The sequence below is a fragment of the Electrophorus electricus genome, chromosome 11 (genome assembly GCF_041902795.1).
Source record: "Electrophorus electricus isolate QZ-2024a chromosome 11, ASM4190279v1, whole genome shotgun sequence".
NCBI classification, from domain to species: Eukaryota; Metazoa; Chordata; class Actinopteri; order Gymnotiformes; family Gymnotidae; genus Electrophorus; species Electrophorus electricus.
In genome coordinates this window covers 29,232,501-29,254,819 of record NC_137507.1, presented here as the reverse complement: position 1 = coordinate 29,254,819, position 22,319 = coordinate 29,232,501, and the positions used below count along the sequence as shown (strand labels likewise).

The 22,319-nt window shown below is 43.9% G+C and overlaps 1 protein-coding gene across 15 annotated transcripts in view; it reads right to left on the bottom strand.

Annotated features, from left to right (window-relative positions):
• Positions 1-1,368: 1,368 nt before the first annotated feature.
• mbnl1 (muscleblind-like splicing regulator 1) overlaps positions 1,369-22,319 on the bottom strand; it is a 51,730-nt gene continuing 30,779 nt past the window's right edge. For 6 of the 15 annotated variants that reach the window (XM_027033172.3, XM_027033175.3, XM_027033171.3 and 3 more), the window contains 10 exons: positions 16,976-17,146; positions 15,247-15,480; positions 14,284-14,523; positions 12,700-12,747; positions 10,611-10,764; positions 9,761-9,796; positions 8,907-8,998; positions 8,506-8,550; positions 7,908-7,979; positions 1,369-6,202 (listed from right to left, as the gene is read on the bottom strand). In XM_027033172.3, the coding sequence (XP_026888973.2) occupies positions 7,923-7,979; positions 8,506-8,550; positions 8,907-8,998; positions 9,761-9,796; positions 10,611-10,764; positions 12,700-12,747; positions 14,284-14,523; positions 15,247-15,480; positions 16,976-17,146 (1,077 nt within the window). In that variant the 3' untranslated portion in view covers positions 1,369-6,202; positions 7,908-7,922. The remainder of the gene's footprint in view (positions 6,203-7,907; positions 7,980-8,505; positions 8,551-8,906; positions 8,999-9,760; positions 9,797-10,610; positions 10,765-12,699; positions 12,748-14,283; positions 14,524-15,246; positions 15,481-16,975; positions 17,147-22,319) is intronic. The other 9 variants (XM_081724035.1, XM_081724034.1, XM_081724036.1 and 6 more) reach the window with 9 other exon arrangements.

Below are 22,319 nucleotides of genomic sequence, written 5' to 3'. Positions count from 1 at the left end.
ACACATAGTGCACAGTCATAACACATAGTCATAGTGCACAGTCATAACACAGTCATCGTGCAGAGTCATAACACACATTATGACTTTGTCAATTATGACTTTTCCCTTATTCCCTTATTCTCTTCTGGCTATTTTACTAGGGCTTCATCAGTCATAGCACACAGTCATAACACAGTCATAGTGCACAGTCATAGTGGACAGTCATAACACACAGTCATAGCACACAGTCACAGCACACAGTCATAACACAGTCATAGCACACAGTCATTGCACAGTCATAGCACACAGGCCACAGTCATAACACAGTCATAACACACAGGCTAGTCATAACACACAGTCACAGCACAATCATAACATAGTCATAGTGCATAGTTATAGCACACAACAGCATATAAAACTGACCTGAGAGATGTGGAATTCCACTGTATTTTAGCAGGTTTATCATGTACCATATTGTAGTTTTGACTACAATCCACATGTTTTTGGTGTTAAACAGTTACATTCACTTTCTTGTTATTCTTATTTTTCATCTGTCATATATTGGTGTCTCGATCAGTCCCTCCCAGGTTCTGTGTCGTTTTCTCGTTTTTTTAGTTCCATGCCATAGTTTCATTTTCTCCGCCCCTGGTTTGATTTTCCACACCTGTCCCTCATTAAGTTCATGTATTTAAACCATGTCTTGATCCCTGTGTAGATGCTATTCATTGAATTATGTTTGAATGTTTGACTGTCTTTGAATTATTGAATTTGTGAATGTGTTTCCTTATGGTTGTTTCTTTGTACTCTGTGCTTTTGTGTTTATCTTAGCCTTCGTGTTTAGTTATAGCCTGCTTCCCCGTTTGCCTTCGTGTTTGTTCTGTTTAGTCATGTAGCCTCGTACCCTCTGTGTCGGCTCTATGACCCTGGACTGTCTAGACGACTCTGATTTTGGATTTGCCCATAATAAATCTCGCACTTCTCCGCACATGCATCTGCCTACAATTGGCAATTTTCAACCTATATATACATGCAACCAATTATGAAAAACGTAAGTGGATATTGTAAACTGTAGCTGTAATAGTCTGATAATGTGATCATTTATGGGTATCATTAAACAGTCAGACAGAAGATGCACCTAATCCTGCAGTAACCAGTGCAGTGTGGTGCAGTATTTTCTCTGCAGAAGGTTGAAAGCTGCATTTCCAACACAGATGCAACTGCAGTTTAAAAAATGTCCTTTGACTGCATCAGTCTGAGCTGCCATGATTTCTTTTTGTTATTTTGACTATAGTATGATCTTGGCAACATAAGAGATGGTGGTATTGTATCTTCCACTTTGAATAGGATGTACAGAAAGCATGTAAAAAAGAGAAAAATATAACAATCTGATTTTCATTTCAAATCCATTTTGCTTTAATTAATTCATAACAGCAAGAGTCAAATATAATAATAAATGCATAAAACATTTTTTAACCATAGTACAAGGTCTTACAGCAACTCTAAGCAAAGAGTGGGCATGAGATTACATGAGGAGCATTAAACATCCAGTAAACAGGCGCGTTCGGCAGGAGTGGCCACCTGAGAGCGGGAAGTGCTGGGTACAGCGGTGCCCGGCACAGCGGGTACAGTGCCACACTGAGGTTGATGGCCAGGACCGTGGGTACAGTGCCACACTGAGCCTGGTGCCCGGCACAGCGGGTACAGTGCCACACTGAGCCTGGTGCCCGGCACAGCGGGTACAGTGCCACACTGAGCCTGGTGCCCGGCACAGCGGGTACAGTGCCACACTGAGCCTGGTGCCTGGCACAGCAGACAGACGCTTTGGTTTATTAGCAGTTGAGAAGCAGCCAGTACAGAGCCACGTGAGCAGAAGGCAACATCCACTCAGGGTTCACTTTGTTTTTGGTGGGTGACCTTCCTGCAGAAGGCGCCGTGCTTAGCAACACAACAGAAGTAACTGTATACGTGTGTGTGTTTGCAAAGACGCGCACATGTGCTTGTTATGTTGTGTAAGGCTTATGCTAACATGTTGGGTCATTTTGAAGTTATTTTTTAAAAACATTTATCCCGATGGTCAGATGGATTTTGGTGAGTGTTTCACTTCAGATTGAAACATTTAATGTAGGCCGACACTTGTCAGCAGTTGACGGTTTTCAGTCTTTTGTACTGTGTAGATAATTTGTGACTATGAGAACTGCAGTATGGTGAGAACTTACTGCACTATCTACTCATTCATAATGTGGAATTTTATCATGTTAATCTTCTACATGCACTTACAATGTCCAGGCTCAAGTCAAATACATTTTTTTGGTTGGATTTTTTTTTTTTTTTGTGTTAGTTTGTTTTGTTTTTTTTCTCCCACAGAGGAGCACAACGATAACACACAACGCTTAGCATGGGGTCGACGGAGACGAGAGCTTCCGGACGGCTTCCGACTCTCCCTATTAAAGGAAGCCTGCGACATTTTGGACACACTCATCACACGTTCACACATGTGTCTGATAAATATTGGAAGACACTTTGGACTTTGGAGTTCATCTGTCAGAAATCTAACAAAACATAATTTCTGCCCAAACATTTATGATAGTCAGATGCATAAATCTATCATGTTACAGCAACATAAGACACGCAGGGTTAGCTTGTGCTCGTGTTCAGAGTAACGGTCGTGTGCTGTCTGGGAATGCAGCACGTGGCCCTGGAGGAGTGTTCAGAGCTAGAAGATCTTTTCACTAGGATGGAGTTAAACTGATGACGTTCTGATATTTGTGCCACATATTTTGAATCAGATTTTATTCCACACAAATGGAACGAGAGATTTTCTGCCAAAATGTCGGAGTCGTCCTTCACATGAGGGGAAGCAAATGAAATTAAGGCGGAGCTTTGCTCTTTTTTGTTTTTTCTTTTTTTTTAAAGCAATGATGTAAAGTAATATTAAAAACAGCTATGTCACTTCTGCAAGCGTAATCTGTTAGCTCGTCTATCACTCTATGTCTTAAATTAGCCTAACAAAATTTCTCATAGAATCTTTTATTATTCAAAATAAGATCTCCATATTATACATTTTTTTAACTTTGTTTTATATTGACTATGTACAGAAGTGCAAAAAGTCGACCTTTGACCCTTGGGCTATGGCTCTGACTTGCAGCCAGGGCCTTGGAGGCCACACCCCACACACGTGATCGTAGTAAATCTTCAAAACTCTCTGGGTACATGCTGCTTATTATTGGCCTGACATTCAGGGATGCTCTTCCAAATATCAAAATACAAGTTTTATGTTCTGAAATGGATACAGTAGAAAATAACTTTTTACTTTAGCACATATGATCAACATGTTAACTAAATAGTTTGAGACAACCCGGATTTTGATACGTAAAAAAATTAAATTCATTAAATTAACAAATGCCATACTTATTTGTTTCAATAACTACAACTCAACTATTTTGCAAAAATCAATATCAAAACAAAGATTATCCATATGAACTTCAAACAGAGGTTCCAAAAATGAGAAAAGTCAAACATTCTAGCTTGAACCTTCAGTAAAATGTTAAACAGATGTCCCTAAAGTCCCTAAACACCAATTACTTGAAAATGAGAACAACAGAGAAAAAACAGAGAGAATAAACTTCTCTAAAGTCTAAAAAAGTCAATGACAATATTATCAAATACAAAAGTGAATTACACAAACTAAACATGCAAACATTTAGCAATATGACTCTATCTAAGGATTTGAAGTCAAAGTGATCGGTAAGTGTAACATGATTAATACGACTATAAAATGTGTGAACAATAACCTTTATGATTTAAATGGACATTTGAGTGTGTGAGAACAGAAACTGAAATCTAAGGCCTCTGTAAAGAAATATCACTAACCACAGAGCTGGAGTCAGTTCCATTACGGCTCTTTCAGTCCAATTTAAACTCAGTTGATGAGCTGAATTACAATTCGCAACATTCACTGACACACTTCAAGGAGTTTTAATAATCCATTTCAATTCCCTTTATGAATTTAACTGAATGAATTGACCCCAACCCTGAATGACCCCAACCCTGAATGACCCTAACCCTGAATGACCCTAACCCTAACCTCTGTACACCCGCGACAGACTTAAGACATTTAGGCTGAACTGCACTTTTCTAGATCTCGAGGAGTCTAGATTGCGAGTTCTTTCTGGACGTCTTCGCGCTCACTGTGCAGCACAGAGCCGTAGCTTTGAAATGACACCAGAAGCTCTGAAGTAAAGCGGCTTACTTCAGTTCTCTGATCTGGAAATTTTGGCTTTGGCTCTACCCTGGGCCCCCTGACCACAAACAGGAAGTGCCAGCGAATTCGCTGCTCACTGCCAACGTTGCCTGGAAACCCCAGGAAAAAAATAATGAGGAAAATGACTTTGGCACAACTTAACAGGTTCCTAATGTTTCTACTCTAACTCTAGTTTTGTTTTGTTTTTGCTGTACATTGGCTAAAGGCTGTTTGAGCTCAAAAATCAGAAAATAAACACAAACGGCACAAAATTGATTCAAAAGGAAACTCGAATCTTGACCCAGACACGTATCCGTTATTCCCATATACAAAACAAACGTAAAAGCAATCGATGTGTGACCAGTCTGGCGCATGCACACAGTGCTTCTCTATGAGTCCATTTTAGAGTCCCCCCTCCACTCCAGAGGAGACTGGAAACACACGCTGCCCTCTAGCTGCAAGATCTCCACAAATCATCTGTGTCTTAGCACAGAGACGCGGCATGACAGCCAATAGTCATTCTCCACTCCACAAACAAAACAAAAAAAAGACATCTAATAGGAACTACAAGGCTGAATGGAAACGCCTTCAAAAGCATTGTAGACAAATAACACTAAAAATTCTGTTAAAAAACAACAAAAAAACCCTCACATGATCAAGAAATTATTTATAAAAACAAGATTCCTAAAAAACAATCTCTGGTAAACACAGTAACACTGCTGTTATAACACTTTCTGTTTGCATGTGTGGTGTGGAGCGCCATAGAGGTGGTGAAGCTTGCTAAGATGTGCTTTGACAAGGATTCTGGGTTGACCTAAAACATTCATTAGTCTTCTGCCATCCTGATCTCTCTTCTACAAGCCATCAGGACTGGAAGTCCGATCTGTAAATGCAGCAGTCTACGTGCTATTTTGCTGGATGTATTGTGCCATGTAGAATTGTAATTATCTTTAAATTCAAGGTGCATCTTTGCAAATTTTTTGTAAACTATATGGTAAATCAGTAACGCTTCACTTTACGTTACATTTAACGCATCTTATAAACACTTGCAACACACCTGTATTGTCTTACAATATTGTCTAAAAGTATTTAATTATACCTACTTATAAAACAATTTGGGATAATTTCTAGTTTTACATAGATGAACAGGTTACGACTCTGCACGGTTGTTTGTATCTAGCCAGGTGTGTTACGCAATGCGTAACCAGTGGCCAATCTGTGCAATCAGTGCATAACCAACCGGCAATCTGTGCGAGTCGTGTAGTTGCGACCAGAAGGATGAAGGTGTGGTCGTTACTCCAGCACACAGAGACAAACACGTTATCCCAGCACTCCTCACCTGCCTCCCTCATGTCCACACTGTGCTGTCTCCCTCATGTCCAAGTCTGTGTCCTCCAGAGGGATCTTAAAACACTCTGTCCACATCCAGGTACATGGTTTGTGGATTTGTTTTTTTTAATATATATTTTTCACTGCATGACTTTAGGAGTTGGTTTTCAGATTAAACACAGATTAGACACAGATTAGACCTATCTTCCAACTCATCTGCAATGCTAATGATGTTCACGGAAAATCTAGGATGTGGCGTAATGTGGGTCTAAAAAATAGAAATAACGTTAAGTAAAGTGTTACTGAAAAATCCTATTAACTTGAAAAAAGGAAGTCAATAAAAAATAATTTCTTGGTCAATATGTACCAGTTAGTTGGCTGTTAAGACATGATAACAGTGACTTCTTTTCAGGGTGTGTGGATATGTGTTTTCTGCGTGTTGTATGTAGTTCTACGTAGCACATCTGAGGGTGCCCCATTTCTCCACACAGAAGAGAATCATGGACTAGAACTTTAAATGTTTTACCAGTGGACTAAGAATATCTAAAGGGTACATCTGACCAGAATAAAATAAACTATCCTAATTCTGAACATCTGAAATGTGAATATTTGATGGAGTTTGTCCCAGGAAATAGATCAGCACATTCATTTGATCTGTAATAAAACAAAACAAAACAGAACGTGAAAAAATAATAACAACATCATTAATAATACTAATAATAACGACATAATAAAGAATAATAATAGTGATAACATTAATGCCAATTAACAACAACAACAACAATAATAATTCCTTCTACTGGTACATTGCCGTGTTCAAAATGTTTAAGACTACTACATACTACACACATACTGATTTTTCCAGTTTGCAAGATACCCAGATGATTCTACTTCTGCGAGTGTGACCAGTGTGGGTTCAGTATGTGACCAGTGCTATCATCATTGCATCACATCATGCAAAATTGGAACCTTCATACATTCACATGACCTCGTAGTATGGTTTGTGTCTGTCACATACTGGGTACTATACTGCATACTACTATGGGGACTAGCAGCCAGCAGCCACTATAGTGTAGTGTAGTATACAGTATACAGTATGTAGTATACAATATGTAGTATGTAGTATACAGTATGTAGTACACTGAGTATAGTATGTAGTATGTAGTATACAGTATGTAGTATGTAGTATACAGTATGTAGTACACTGAGTATAGTATACAGTATGTAGTATACAGTATGTAGTATACAGTATACAGTATGTAGTATACAGTATGTAGTACACTGAGTGTAGTATACAGTCTGTAGTACACTGAGTGTAGTATACAGTATGTAGTATACAGTATGTAGTACACTGAGTGTAGTATACAGTATGTAGTATACAGTATGTAGTATACAGTCTGTAGTACACTGAGAGTGTAGTATACAGTATGTAGTATACAGTCTGTAGTATACAGTATGTAGTATACAGTCTGTAGTACACTGAGTGTAGTATACAGTATGTAGTATACAGTATGTAGTACACTGAGTGTAGTATAGTCTGTAGTACACTGAGTGTAGTATAGAGTATGTAGTACACTGAGTGTAGTATACAGTATGTAGTATAGAGTATGTAGTACACTGAGTGTAGTATACAGTATGTAGTATACAGTCTGTAGTACACTGAGAGTGTAGTATACAGTATGTAGTATACAGTCTGTAGTACACTGAGTGTAGTATACAGTATGTAGTATACAGTCTGTAGTACACTGAGTGTAGTATACAGTATGTAGTATACAGTATGTAGTACACTGAGTGTAGTATAGTCTGTAGTACACTGAGTGTAGTATAGAGTATGTAGTACACTGAGTGTAGTATACAGTATGTAGTATACAGTATGTAGTACACTGAGTGTAGTCTAGAGTATGTAGTACACTGAGTTTAGTATAGAGTATGTAGTACACTGAGTATAGTATACAGTATGTAGTATACAGTATGTAGTACACTGAGTGTAGTATACAGTCTGTAGTACACTGAGTGTAGTATACAGTCTGTTGCTGGTCACACAAGTCACACCCACATTAACCACACATGGTGATGGTGGTGATCTTACGCATGTTAAAAACATCAGTACAGGACAATGACGTACTCGTCATCCTTATTCAAATATTTTTCACTGAACATGAACTGAGAATGGCCACACACTCAGAAGAGCTCGAAAATGTGCAGACCAGATGTTCACAAGGCTCCTGACGGCACAGCCAAACTGCCCCACACATCCTGTTACTTACGTCAGATCAACACATGAAACAGTGGATTCTAATGTTAATGTGACAGGAAATCATATTAGAAGTAGAAACAGAAACCAGAGGGCAACACTCACTGGTCTGGTCTGTGCCTACATCTGAGTCAAGTATTTGTGACTAGTCAGATGCTCAGCAGATATTATTGGAATCTAGAGAGAAAACATATAGAAAGACATTAATACAGAATATGATGTTAATACAGAATATTATATTAATACACAACATTCCATTAATACAGAATATTACGTTACTACAGAACATTAGACTTATACAGTTACAGTTCTATTAAAGTTCTGATACAGCCCTGAAAGTCTGTAATTAGTGCAAATGTGTCGCGGTTTTGTGACAGTTTCTCTTTTTGACATCTCAAAAAGAAAGAGAATGAAATGAAGCAGAATCCTGGTCACTGAGCCCAACAGGGTCTACAGTGTTTATTGGTGGGGAAATAGCTTTTCTACAAAAGCGGAAGAAGGAAGCACAAGTGTATAGTTTCCACCTTGACAAACATTTAATTCTGACTCGACATTTGTCCAGATCGGTGGGGGTGTAGCTTTACTGTACACAGACTAGGAAGTCTCACTTTGGAGACTGTGGAACTAGGAGAGGTCACCAAGCACAGCACATCCCCACATATCGGGGGGGACAGACACACATGTAACACAACCTGGTACATACCAGCTGCATGTATTCGTTGGTAGTCAGCTTTGATAGAGAAGAGTCCTCAAAATAAAAAGGACGAGAAGAATAATATTAAAATGATATTCACCACTACTGACAGTTCAGAAAACAGCTCTAAATCAACAAAGATTACAAAAATAAAATAAAATCCACAAGTGGTGTTAAAAACACTGGCAGATATTAGTGAACTACATATAGAGTAAAATAAATGAATGTCGTAGAAACACTAACGTCTAATTCCTTTGTCCAGCAGTTTCCTTGCAGACAGTGAGACAGAGAGTGGGGACAGGACAGTACAGGGAGAGAGAGAAAGATAGATAGATAGAGAGAGAGAGAGAGAGAGAGAGAGAAAGAGAGAGAGGGAGAGAGGGAGAGAGAGAGCCAGAAAGGAGGCAAACCTGATTGGCTGATGCAGATGCGAAGGGAACACTAGTGGCGGACGTGGTTGCTGCGGACACAGCGGCCGGTGAAGCGCCGTGCATCATGGGTACTTTTCAGAGGGAAAATCATGTGAGCACATAAACAAGGTGGGGCGTGGCCATCATGTGTACACATATGAAAGAGACGGAACGGTGTCTAAGTAGACCGAAGAAGAGGAAGGAAGAGGAAGAAAGCCTTACTAAGAGTCCAAATCACCAGGGGCAAAGTGTAGTTTAACCAAACCATGCCAAGCAGGGAAAGCGTGGTCTCACTACCAGAACTCACATTCACTGGAGGCCACATTAGCATTGTGGGATTTGTAGTCCAAACGCTCTGGTTGTTGATTTACCAGTGGTGATTTTATAGCAAAAAAAAAAAAAAAGAGCAAATTGTGGCAGCAGAGTTAAACTGGTGTACGTGGTGTAAGTACAGTGTGGCACTGGTACGTCAGGAGATGAGGAGAACAGAAAGGCTATGGCGCTTCAGTGCTGATGTCAAAACACATCACAAATCTCCATACCGAGACTGTAAAGAAGTCCCTACAATCGGCTGTGTGTCTTACAAACCACCAAACGACATTACACACCAAATAAAATTTTCTAAGGGGTTTAGAAAGCGTTTACAGTACATATCCAAAAGAGTTCCACACCACCCTGCAGGACCTGAGGGTTAGCAGTCGAACTCTGTGTGGTTATGCGCTAGGCGTTTCTATGGCGTCAGTGTGAGCTGCATGAGGCTGCATGAGGCTGCGTGAGGTTGCGTGAGGCGGCGTGAGGTTGAGGAGGTGGCATGCTGTGTATATGGCCAGTGAGGAGGAAGGCTAGAGACCTACCCACACTTGCTGCAGGAGTCATGCACAATATTGAGCCTGCCCATCATGCATTGCAACAGGAAGTGGATTGGAAAAGGGAGAAGAATCAAAACAGCCCATCACAAGGTTGGTTAGAATAAAAGAGACAACAAACAAAGGAAGACTATAAACAAACAAACAAAAAACTGCAGGGAATCATGACATTCGCAGAAGTCTGATTAGGTGTGGACCATGTGATCTACGTTTGGGAGGTGAGAGGAGAAGCAAGATCTGAAGTGATAAAAACAAGCCTTTAAAATAACGATCACTCGTTTAGTGTGCGCCACCGCACCTCAGATACAAGAACACTGCTTTGCTATTTTGAGTAATAACAGCAATAACATTATAACACAGTAAGTCCACATGGTGGAGCTTGTAGAGATGTTTTTCCTGTCTATACAGTGTTTAGTACACTCATTCTAGATACAGTGATATATTTCAAACAAATATGCAGATTATAACTACGAACAAAAAACACAAACTCAATAAACTTGATGCACACAAAGAGAAAAGGTTTTGTCACTGTACCACACACCTCAGACTTACCTCAAAAACAGTCAGTTTGGGTAACTTGAAATGAATTTATCCCATTCCAAACTTTTACAAAAGTTTCATTCATAGAAACCCTTTTCACGAGTCAGACTGATCCTATCAAATCTCTTATAGATAATTAGTAGTTGTTTATAATTAGATAATTATCTAGGTTGTAAATCCTCTTTGCCTTTTTAAAATGTATTTGAAACCATTTTGTGCGAATTCCTCGTGTCTGTGCAGTCTGTGAGGTTTTTGCTCGGGGGTCATAGGTCAGGTGAGGGGCGCCGGGAAACCCTACCTGAAGGGATAAATGCAGTCTGCTGCTGGAACTGCATGTTGGCTAGAGCCTGTTGGTACTGCAGCATGCCAGCGTTGAACATGGAGCCGGTGCCAGCACTTTTCTCCAGGGCTGGTCTCTTTGGCAAGGGAGGCATAACATTATGAGGGATGCCCTGCTCGGTCCGGGGGAAAAGGTGTGATGGACCGTGGGGATGGAGGAATGGGCGGTGTGGGAAAAAGGAGGAGGAAAAGAGAAGAGAGAACAAATGAGTGGTCATCAGAGGACATGACATCACAGCACAGAACAGACAGAACAGACAGAACAAAGATAAGAGTACAAAATCAAAATAAAACCAAAACAGCAGGCAAGCAGCAGCCTTTAACATGACTACGCTACAGCCAGAGGCAGCGGAGCCTAGCCCTGCCTGTGCACACGCAGCTTCAAACACACAGACTAGATCAGCGAACCGTTGCAGCTGTTAACATTACTGTTCTGGCTGAGTCTAGTGCAAATGAAGCAAGCAGAGCTCGACTAAAAATATACAGCAAACCAGAGGAACGTAAACAAACAAACAAATAAGGCAAATAATTAAATAAACAGAAACAGAAACTGAAAGCATCATCAAAAAATAAAACATAGCTGCACTGCTTTGTCCATGAGATCTGAGAAACATGAGACACAAGTTATTAACGTCTGCCCCAGACTGGCAAAATACCCACCACTACAGCAGAACTGATACCCCAGACTGGAAGAATACCCCCCACTACAGCAGAGCTGATACCCCAGACTGGAAGAATAGCCCCCCGCAACAGAGCTGATACCCCAGACTGGAAGAATACCCCCCACTACACCAGAGCTGATACCCCAGACTGGAAGAATAGCCCCCCGCAACAGAGCTGATACCCCAGACTGGAAGAATACCCCCCACTACAGCAGAGCTCATACCCCAGACTGGAAGAATACCCCCCCCCCCCAACAGAGCTGATACCCCAGACTGGAAGAATACCCCCCTGCAACAGAGCTGATACCCCAGACTGGAAGAATACCCCCCACTACAGCAGAGCTGATACCCCAGACTGGAAGAATACCCCCCCGCAACAGAGCTGATACCCCAGACTGGAAGAATACCCCCCCCCCCAACAGAGCTGATACCCCAGACTGGAAGAATACCCCCCCGCAACAGAGCTGATACCCCAGACTGGAAGAATACCCCCCACTACAGCAGAGCTGATACCCCAGACAGGAGGAATACCCCCATATCCACTTCTCCACTTCCCCGTACTACAGAACGTGCAGAATACAAACACATGGAAGATCTGTGCAGATACGGAACAGAGGCACAAGATCCACAAACCGCCACAGTTTAGTGCAGCTAGTCCTGTCCTCACAGTGTAGTGTAGGCTGCGTGTGATGACCTGATTGTGGTATTCCTTTTAAAGGGCTTGTTCTCACCCAGTTACACCCAATCACAGAACGTTTTGATAAAGACGGGGTTTGGTGCCCTCTTTGATGACGTCCCACCAGTCGACATGTTTGTTTTATTCTTGTTTCCTGCACAGAAGCAGGGAAAGAAGTGGGAGGAGAGGCTCTGACTCAGCCGTGTGTGGAGCTGAGACTCAGCCGTGTGTGGAGCTGAGACTCAGTCGTGTGTGGAGCTGGGACTCAGCCGTGTGTGGAGCTGGGACTCAGCCGTGTGTGGAGCTGGGACTCAGCTGTGTGTGGAGCTGGGACTCAGTTGTGTGTGGAGCTGGGACTCAGCTGTGTGTGGAGCTGGGATTCAGTCGTGTGTGGAGCTGGGACTTAGCTGTGTGTGGAGCTGGGACTCAGTCGTGTGTGGAGCTGGGACTCAGTCGTGTGTGGAGCTGGTCAGAATAAAACCAAACAGACTGGAAGGGGACTTTTAAGGAGAACACTGAGAAGTTGTAATGAATATGGATCAACTTTCCACAATCAGCTGATCACAAAAGTTATTAACATAGCAATAGGAAGAGAACACAGCGCCCATAAATAAAGATTAAAAAAGGACTACGCTTGCAAATTAATTATTGTTTGTTAAGACACTACAACAAAGCAACATGCCAAGCAAAAAGGTGAAAGGTCATAGTACCAGGTCAAAGGTGGCCTCGAGGGGTCGCTTCAGTGATTTGACAGCCGTCTTAATTAGCAGGCAGCGAGCACATGATGGCATGGGCCAATGGGGATCAAGCGCATTAACATAAACAGCAAGCAGAGGTGCATCATGGGGGCAGCAGTGCATTGTGGGTGGGTGAGAAAAAAGAAATAAAAAACAAATCATTTGGAATGCAGTTTACCAAGAGGACATTTGGACTAAGACATGCACATTAAAGTCACTTAAGAAAAACGCTGTCTAACAACTGGATTAATACATAACACTACACTACAGCAGCAGTGGTACAGGGTGGTGTTGTCTACTGGACATACTTTCAGTTTCACAGTATTCAGTATGATAATACATAGAATTACACAGTATTACACATTATCATACCACCGCAGTATATTTGTTTTACACATCGTATCCCTTTATACGAGAATGATCACACTGCCCCCTACTGGACTGAAGCGAAGAGGTAAATGTGTACCTTTTTACACAATGTTTAAGGAAATCAGTAATTAGAGGAGATACATGAAACATGAGAGTCATGAACATATGTTTCAGGTAAGGTAAGGTAGTAGGGTGAGAAGTGTAGATGACATAACATGTCCTTTAAGTACAATTAAAGGAGATTCTGATATGCCTGCTAATAACGTCATATTTCGCTCATTTGACACAAAGTGAGGGTTTTTGTAAACTTTAGCTAAAACAGGAGGGATTTTATGATGATGTAGGACACGTCAGTGTTCCTGTGTTACAGCACAGAAGTTAATGAAACAAGTTGTGTTCCACAATATCAGTCACGTTTGTTTTTTTGATAAAGGACTGCACTGTACGACACAGCAAGCCGTGTTATTAAACACACTAGAATATAATAATCACCTGACAAAACAATATTGATCATTTTAACTAAACAACCCTGGAATGTTGTTATCTGTGTGATGATATTCCAGAATCAACATTAGTATAGAGATTTCTTTTACTTTGTGTAAGTAGAGGCTAATGTAGTGATCTGAACCTGTTTCGAAAGGACGTTGACTACCATAAATCCCACATGCGCCAACCATAGTGAAATATGACATCATTGTTCAGTGTCAGAGGTGTCCTTTAAGAGTCCTAAATGCCAGTGTGCCAGTCCCTGGCTGACATGAAGTTGGTTGGAGAGAAGTTTTCCCAAACACAAGTTTGCCCGTACATGCCATAGTGGTTCCTGGAGCATGTAAGGTGACATAGATGCATCCATGTCAACCTGAGGCAGAACATAGTTATGTACGAAGATTAAAAACATCCATGTCCACACTTCAGCATGCTCTGGTGGTGCGTGTGCAGCTCACTGCAGTGTGTGGAGGTGTGTGTTTGCACATATGTGTGCATACATGACATTTATGTGTGTGTATGCCTGCTTGTTTGTATGTATATGTATGTGTCAGTGTGTATGTATATATGTGTGTGTGTGTGGTGTATAGGTGTGTGTATGTATATATGTGTGTGTGTGTGTGTGTGTGTGTGTGTGTGTGTGTGTGTGTGTGTGTGTGTGTGTCCTGTCCTGCTCTGCACAGTCGTAGGGGCAGTGCTCACCATGGTAGCACTGGCAGTAGCCTGGTTCACCTGGTGCTGGGTGGCTTTGATCTTGGCCTGCAGGTGAGCAGGGGGGTGGAAGTACTTGCACTTGTCCCTGGAGCAGCGGCCCTTGATGTAGTCCATGCACACGGTGACTGTGTTGTCACCCGAGTCGATCATCGTGCTGTCTGCAGGGTGCGCAAAACGGCAGTCTGTCTCTCCACGGGAGCAGTTACCGCGCTGGTACTCACGGCACACCTAAACAGCATGCACGCACACACACACACAGACACACACAGACACACACACACAGACACACACACACACACACACACACAGACACACACACACAAGCAGCTCACACATAGACATACATACACGCGCACACACACACACACACACACACACACACACACAAACACACGTTAGGATATGTACATCAGGACATGTAGATGCAAAAACATACATTCACACAGGCAGAGGTAGCACAGCTAGCTGTCAGTCTTAGCCATGTACTATTTATTACCTTAGTTACACTTCAGAGAAAAACATTTGTTTACATATATTCTTCCATTAGGGGGCAGCAGTTCACAACTGTTTTTGTTGGTTAAATGAACTGTACTTTTGACATCCAGAATGCGTGTTTACACAGTGAGGCTTATTTCCGTTAAAGTTGAACATTAATGCAGTTCCGTCTGCTGGCACATCTGTGCTGATGTAAATGACAAAACTAACGGAACATATTCACACAGCCTGCATCTCTCTCTCAGTCTCTCTCTCTCACACACACACACTCACACACACACTCTCACACACACTCTCACCCTACTAAAATGCTGCTATAATTAGGTCAATGCTATTGCGCCTCCTCTGTAAACCAAATGCGCTGGCCTCCGCGTGGCGGAATTGTGTTGTGCGATGTTGAATGCGGGGCCATTCGGTTGTTGGTATGGTGAAGATTAACGGGATTAAAGCTCCTACCTCCAGGCGGTCAGTTCGCAAAAGCTTCTGGGCAGCGGCGGCGTTGGCGACCGCGGCAGCGTTGGCTGCAGACGGGACGGGCGCCACGGAGGGGCTTCCCCCGATCAGGACAGGGGTGCTGGGCAGGATGTCGGTGGGCATGAGGGCAGGTGACACGGGGCCCAGGTACGGGTTAAACTGTGCCGCCCCTGCTCCTGGGTTAGTGGTGAGGTTCGGCGTGACAGAGAACAAAGGCTGAGAGAGAGAGAGGGAGAGAGAGAGAGAGAGAGAGAGAGAGAGAGAGAGAGAGAGAGAGAGAGAGTGAGACCGAGAGAGAGACAGAAAAAGAGAGAGAGAGAGAAAGAGGGAGAGGCAGAGAGAGAGACAGAGAGACAGAGAGAGAGAGTGAGACAGAGAGAGAGAAAGAGTGAGAGAGAGAGACAGAAAAAGAGAGACAGGGAGAGAGAGAGAGAGAGAGAGAGAGAGAGAGAGAGAGAGAGAAAGGGAGAGAGAGGGAGAGGCAGAGAGAGAGAAAGAATTGCGTCAGGAGCACTGTGTAATCCCGTGTATTTCTCTGAGTTAAGTGTATGGTCTCCTATCTTTTTCCTATCTTCTCCTATCTTTTTTTTAACTTTGACCGATAGTCTGTGACTTTGTGCTGGTTTAACTCTGTAATGTGCTGGTGGACTGTGACTACGTGTTTCTCTCATGGTTCAGTCTAACTTCTGATGTTCTGATGAGTCTGGTCAACGATTTATTTCAAAAGTTTCAAATACTGACGTGTATCAATGTGATGAAAAGTTATAGTCTAGCCCTTTCTCGAGGGTTGCATTAATGCTGCAACGTAAAAACATAGTTTTCTGTTTTGATTATGGATCTCGACTGCATGATATAGCAAGAATGTTTCATTCTGTACCGTTTCTGGGTAGAAACTTGATTTTCCGCAGACACCGACATTACTGCTGCAGTGCCGTGCTCCGCACGTGCCTCGGTTTGGCACGGTTACCGCCACATTGTGTCCCTGTACACGCGGATTACCGCGGTGAGTCGCGTGCGGTATGAAGAAGCAAACACTGATCTGTTTCCGTTATTCGGTGTGACCCCTCTTCTGGTCTTTGAAAGGTGGATGCGCTAAGAAAACGTGGCGTAACGTGGCAGAGGAAGTCGGGGTCTGTTGCTCGTGAGGCCGACGTGGGCGAATGTGGTAGTTTTTCGCTGGGGTTTGAAATGTTGGCCTCCATCTCACACGATCAATGTTCCAGAGAAAAATACCATGCTCCTTAAAAATGTACCGCTAGTCTCTGCAAAACATTCACAGCACCCGATGGCTGCAAAAGTCCCAGTGAAAAAATATGGTATGGAAAATAAATTATTCATGGAGTGTGTTTAAATATTAAACATCCTCATATTTTAATATTTTAAAGACCCAATTAGGATGTAGGAGGGAGCGATCCTTTTCTGGGCTGTTTAAGATAGCAGGGCATATTTCATATATTTGCATATTTAAAAGATATTTGCAGCTACATTAATTAAAATTTTGTATCGTTCACTCCAGATGAGTATTTATCTTAGTATTTATCTAAGATGGTGAGTATTTATCTAAGACCAGACTGGACTTCTTTTGTGGTACGTGCACAGGCATCAGAGGTCTGTACAAGGTGCAATGTATCTTTAAAACAATTTTAGCATTGCTTTGCCCATAAGGTAGGTGGAGCTGTATGGGGGGGGCGGAGCTGTAAAAGAGGCTCACCATTGGCTGAAGCTGGCTGCCAGGCATGATGGCATTGGCTAGCTGCATCTGCTGGGCGATCATGGCCATGTTCTTCTGTTGGATCAGGTTGTTCCGCCCATTGATCTCTAGCTGGGTCTTCAGGTGTGGAGGAGGGTGCAGGTACTTACAGTTCTCTCTGGAGCAGCGGCCCTGGGAGAGAGAGAGAGAGAGAGAGAGAGAGAGAGAGAGAGAGAGAGAGAGAGAGAGAGAGAGAGGGAGAGAGAGAGAGAGAGTGGGGGGAATGAGAGAGAGACGGAGACAGAGAGGGATGAGAGAGAGGGACAGAGAGAGGGAGAGAGAGAGAGAGAGAGAGAGAGAGAGAGAGAGAGAGAGAGAGAGGGGGAGAGAGAAAGAAAGTGGGGGGAATGAGAGAGAGACGGAGAGAGAGAGAGAGGGAGAGAGAGGGAGAGAGAGAGAGAGAGAGGGAGAGAGAGAGGGAGAGAGAGAGAGAGAGAGAAAGTGGGGGGAATGAGAGAGAGACGGAGAGAGAGAGGGATGAGAGAGAGAGAGGGAGAGAGAGAGGGAGAGAGAGAGAGAGAGAGAGAGAGACGGAGAGAGAGAGGGATGAGAGAGAGAGAGGGAGAGAGAGAGGGAGAGAGAGAGAGAAAGTGGGGGGAATGAGAGAGAGACGGAGAGAGAGAGGGATGAGAGAGAGAGAGAGAGAGAGAGAGGCAGAGAGAGAGAGAGAGAGAGACGGAGAGAGAGAGGGATGAGAGAGAGAGGGAGAGAGAGAGGGAGAGAGAGAGAGAAAGTGGGGGGAATGAGAGAGAGACGGAGAGAGAGAGGGATGAGAGAGAGAGAGAGAGAGAGAGAGAGAAACGTTAAGTCATCTGCATTTGAGTTGTTGTCAACACGGTCCTCATCAGCGCAGTGCAGGAGCTCTACAGACACGGCGGGAGGATCTCAGCACAGAGTCACTCCCAGTTCTCAGTCCTCACATGTCACATCACGTCGAGAGGGAGGAGACGTGCCGACGTGCCTCACAAATGATCTTACAACTCTACCCTCATTCATCCTTAAAACAATGACTTATAATGCCAGGTTTTGCTGATCCTAAAACTTACATGGAGTAATTTAAAACAAAGTATGCTTAAAACAAACAAACAAACAAACAAACAAAAAAACCCCCTCTAAATAAAAATAAGTGTCTAAATATTTATTTTTCCGGTAAGTGGTTAAGTCTACAGTTGGGGATATTTTGTTATTAAGCATAACAATGCACAATAAAGTTCCACCTACACTGTCCTGTAAGACATGTGGGTGCGTTTGTGTCTGAGAGTGTGTGTGTGTGTGTGTGTGCGCCAGAGTGACTGGTGTGTTCCTGCCCCAGCCTGCCTCAGAGCTGTGTCTCTTTGCCCACGTACCACGGCCATGTCCTGTTATTCTGCTTCATTCTTCACTGTCTGTCTCACGTGGCGTTCTGCTCAAGGACCCGGTTCACCCGACCCACCGCACAACGGCCTACAAACTGCCCAAGACGCACTGAAGTACCTCTAGCTTTCTGCCAGCACATATGAAACGGTACACTGTGCGTTAATACGTTTAAGAGTTGTTACAGAGTCAACCACAGCGCTGACTCGGCAGTTTCTGAGTGGTCTTTATAAGTGGGGATGCTGTCTCCCAGAGTTTTAAACGTTCATGCCAGTTCACCGGGCATCCTGGGGAATGACTCATGTGTAAGGATGGAACACTCCAGAGGTGCTAAATGAACCATGCGCACAGAAAAAGCGAATGTTAATCTGTGGGTTCTCCAGCACCTGCTGTAGTCATTTACTCTGGTGTACAAATGAATCCAGACAGGACGTATAATCTGTCCGTCAAAGCGACAGTACTGTCCAGCTGGACACAGCAGGGCACCGGGTAAGGTATTCATTTTGTGCCAAAAGTACTAGACATCATTACCTATGATGCAAGTAGTCATTATGTGTCAGAATCTAAAACACAGGTGTGGCAAACACAAAAATAACATTTTGCTCCAACCATTCTGTGCCGTCGTTACCGTGTGGAGCGGCCTGATTTTCTCTGGCTACCATTTTGTCAGTCTGTGCTTGCATAACCACTTATTGTTTTTACAACATTTAATAATAACAGTAATACTAACCACACATTGCATTTATATATCAACAGACAATACAAAAGAAAAGACACTGATATACACATAAGACAACATAGTACATGGAACATCCACAAATAGCACTTACAGGACATGGACATGAGCTGATGAGAGAGAGGTTCAGGAAATACGTATTTTAGGGTTAAGCACATCTAGAAAAGGCAGGATGACCATGGACATGTAGGCTGAATAAGACCTCAGCGTGTGAGTAGGTCTGCAAGGAAAGAGAACATCCCACAGGTGTGAAGGAACCAGGTGCATTAGGGCTTTATAGGTGAGTAGGAATATTCTAAACTGATGAATTGATTAACTGGAATCTTGGCACATTTTTACCAGGTGGATGGGGCTTGGACAAGTAAACCGTAAATATCTACTGGATAAAAGATCGGTTTGTTTAAATTCTTTAGGCACATAAGACGTGCAGGCATGGGTGCCCAGGGCAGGAACGGAGCAGTGCGCTGAATTCCTAAACCAGCACCACAATAACTCAACAGTACAGGGGCAGGACTAAACATCAGCGCTATCATGACTGCTATGGTAGGACAGCTCAGAGAAAGCAGCCCCTCATCGCAGTTGTGTTACACTAGCACCTGTCACTTCTCATCTGCAGAGCCTGGCGTATCCGAGTGACATTAGCACTGTGTACTGAACACCTCTGCACTGGTACACGACACAAGTCTGATGTGACATACGACTCGTACTGTGTTAAGGCAGCTACTTCTCACGGAGCGCCAAAGCCGCTGACCCAGAAACAGAGCAGCTGCCGCCCTTCTCCGAGGGCACCTCTGTGCACTTTTTCCGTTTCACACTGGAAGGAGATTCTAACAAAGCAGTGAAGTGCATTATCATGACGGTGGCGCACAAAAAACAACCCCAACATGCCAAAAACACGGAGCAGAAACCCAGCTGCTGACCCTCTTCTGGAATATTCCTCACACTGTGGCATTATGGCTGCATGGGTCCCAGAGCTGGGGGATCATTCTATAAAGGGTTAGTGTTTAACTTCTGATGTTCCCTGTTCATGCAGGATTGGAACAACATTCCATAAATCTTAAACCTTCAAGAACACAAAGAGTCCCAACGAACGCTGATGCATTAAACCTGAGGCAAGCAAACTAAGTAACATTGGCTATGATACACAGACATGGAGTTTGTACCAGCACCACGTGTCAGACACATGCTCGGGTTTTTAATTGAGTGTAGACACGGACATTCGTCTTCAATATGGTTTGGTGCAGGGAAAGAGAAAGAAGGAAGGAGAGAGCAAGAGAGAGAGAGAGAGTGGGAGGGGATGAGAGAGAGAGAGAGTGAGAGTGGGAGGGGATGAGAGAGAGAGAAAGAGAGAGAGAGTGAGTGGGAGGGGGTGAGAGAGAGGGAGGGAGGGAACGAGAGAGGGGGTGTGAGAGAGGTTGATGAGACTGGAAGTGCTACGTTCAGCATTCTCTCCACCAGTGTGACGTCTCCAGTGGAGCAGTATTCCCTAATGTCTTGAGCAGATGCTATTCCAGCTTAGGCAGACGGCTCGTGCCCCAGCCTGGGGCAGGTGTCCCGCACCACGGGCTGCAGTACAGGCTATGTAAACAGGTCGCTTATTTAGGGTTCCGTCATTTGCCTGCATTAATCTTTACCCTCCTAACCCATGGAGAACGCACTTTAGATCTACCTGCACACAATCTGGTGCAAAATAAACCCTATTTTCTTTTGGGAACAACGTTGTCTTTGTGTGGTTGTGTCACTGTGCCATTTGTTAGTGCGTTTTCTACTTTTGCCACGTGGGAGGAAGTGAGATATTGTTTTCCATGAGGTTAAAGTCACATTCTGTATTATTTTTGAAACCCTCACTCCTTTGTGTGGTACGACCAAGGCTCCTCTCCTCGCGAGCCTGCAGCTTGCTTTCATCCTGTGCTACTAACACTGGAACGCCTCAAGTGCTTCAGAAAGCTCCCAATAAGCTTTGTGAGGAACATGGCGACAGTCTGTGTCTGTAAAGAAAAATTCCCTGGGCTAATTTTAGCACTAAGAACCGTCAGACATGCCCAGGTCTCTTAGCAACTAGTCCAGAAGGAGAGAAAATGTCTTGCAAAGTGCAGCGTTATGGTAAGACGGTCCAGGCTCCAGACGTTGCCAGGAGAGGCCGGCCGTGGCCGCTGTCCTGGCGCGCCTGGGCCTGACCCAGCTCAGAGCGGGAGGGATGTTTGGACAAGGTGTGACAGACCCCCGGGGGGTCGACTGAGCGTTTGCAAAAGTGGAAGAGCTAGAGCAGAGGGGAGGAGGGATAGAAGGAGAGGGGAGGAGGGATAGAGGGAGAGGGGAGGAGGGATAGAGGGAGAGGGGAGGAGGGATAGAAGGAGAGGGGAGGAGGGACAGAGGGAGAGGGGAGGAGGGATAGAAGGAGAGGGGAGGAGGGACAGAGGGAGAGGGGAGGAGGGACAGAGGGAGAGGGGAGGAGGGACAGAGGGAGAGGGGAGGAGGGATAGAAGGAGAGGGGAGGAGGGACAGAGGGAGAGGGGAGGAGGGACAGAGGGAGAGGGGAGGAGGGATAGAAGGAGAGGGGAGGAGGGACAGAGGGAGAGGGGAGGAGGGATAGAAGGAGAGGGGAGGAGGGATAGAGGGAGAGGGGAGAACGAGAGAACGGGAGACAGACTAGTGTGTGGGGGTGTAATTATGAGCAGGAGGTTCAGACGCTGCAGAGGCTTCGAGGTGCTATCGGCCCACCCGACCTCATCCTCATCCCTTAGCAGGTTCCTCAGAAAGGCATCGGAAACAATCGCGCCCATGTTTAGTGCTGAAAACAGTGGTAGCTTAGTGGTTCAGGTATCCGACTTATAATCAGAAGGTTGCCGGTTCAAGCCCCACCACTGCTAAGTTACCACTGTGGGGTCCCTAAGCAAAACCCTTAACCCTCAATTACTCAAGTTGTACTCAGTAAGTTGCTTTGGATAAAAGCATCAGCTAAACATAAATGTAAAATGCTCGCACAACTCACAGATTCTGCTCAGAATTCCCACTGTGTCTTTGAAGCCCAGGCTAAATCACATGATGTGGATGTGGGCATCAGACAGTGGATTATGGTGTTTTCAGTTGCCACCCCACACACAACCCTTTAGTTATTGGCCAATTATAGATTCAGTTTCATTTCTGTCTGTGTCTTTGTAACAAACCATCAGCAGATACCAAAGAAGAGAAGCAAATAAGTCTAGATTTCAATTT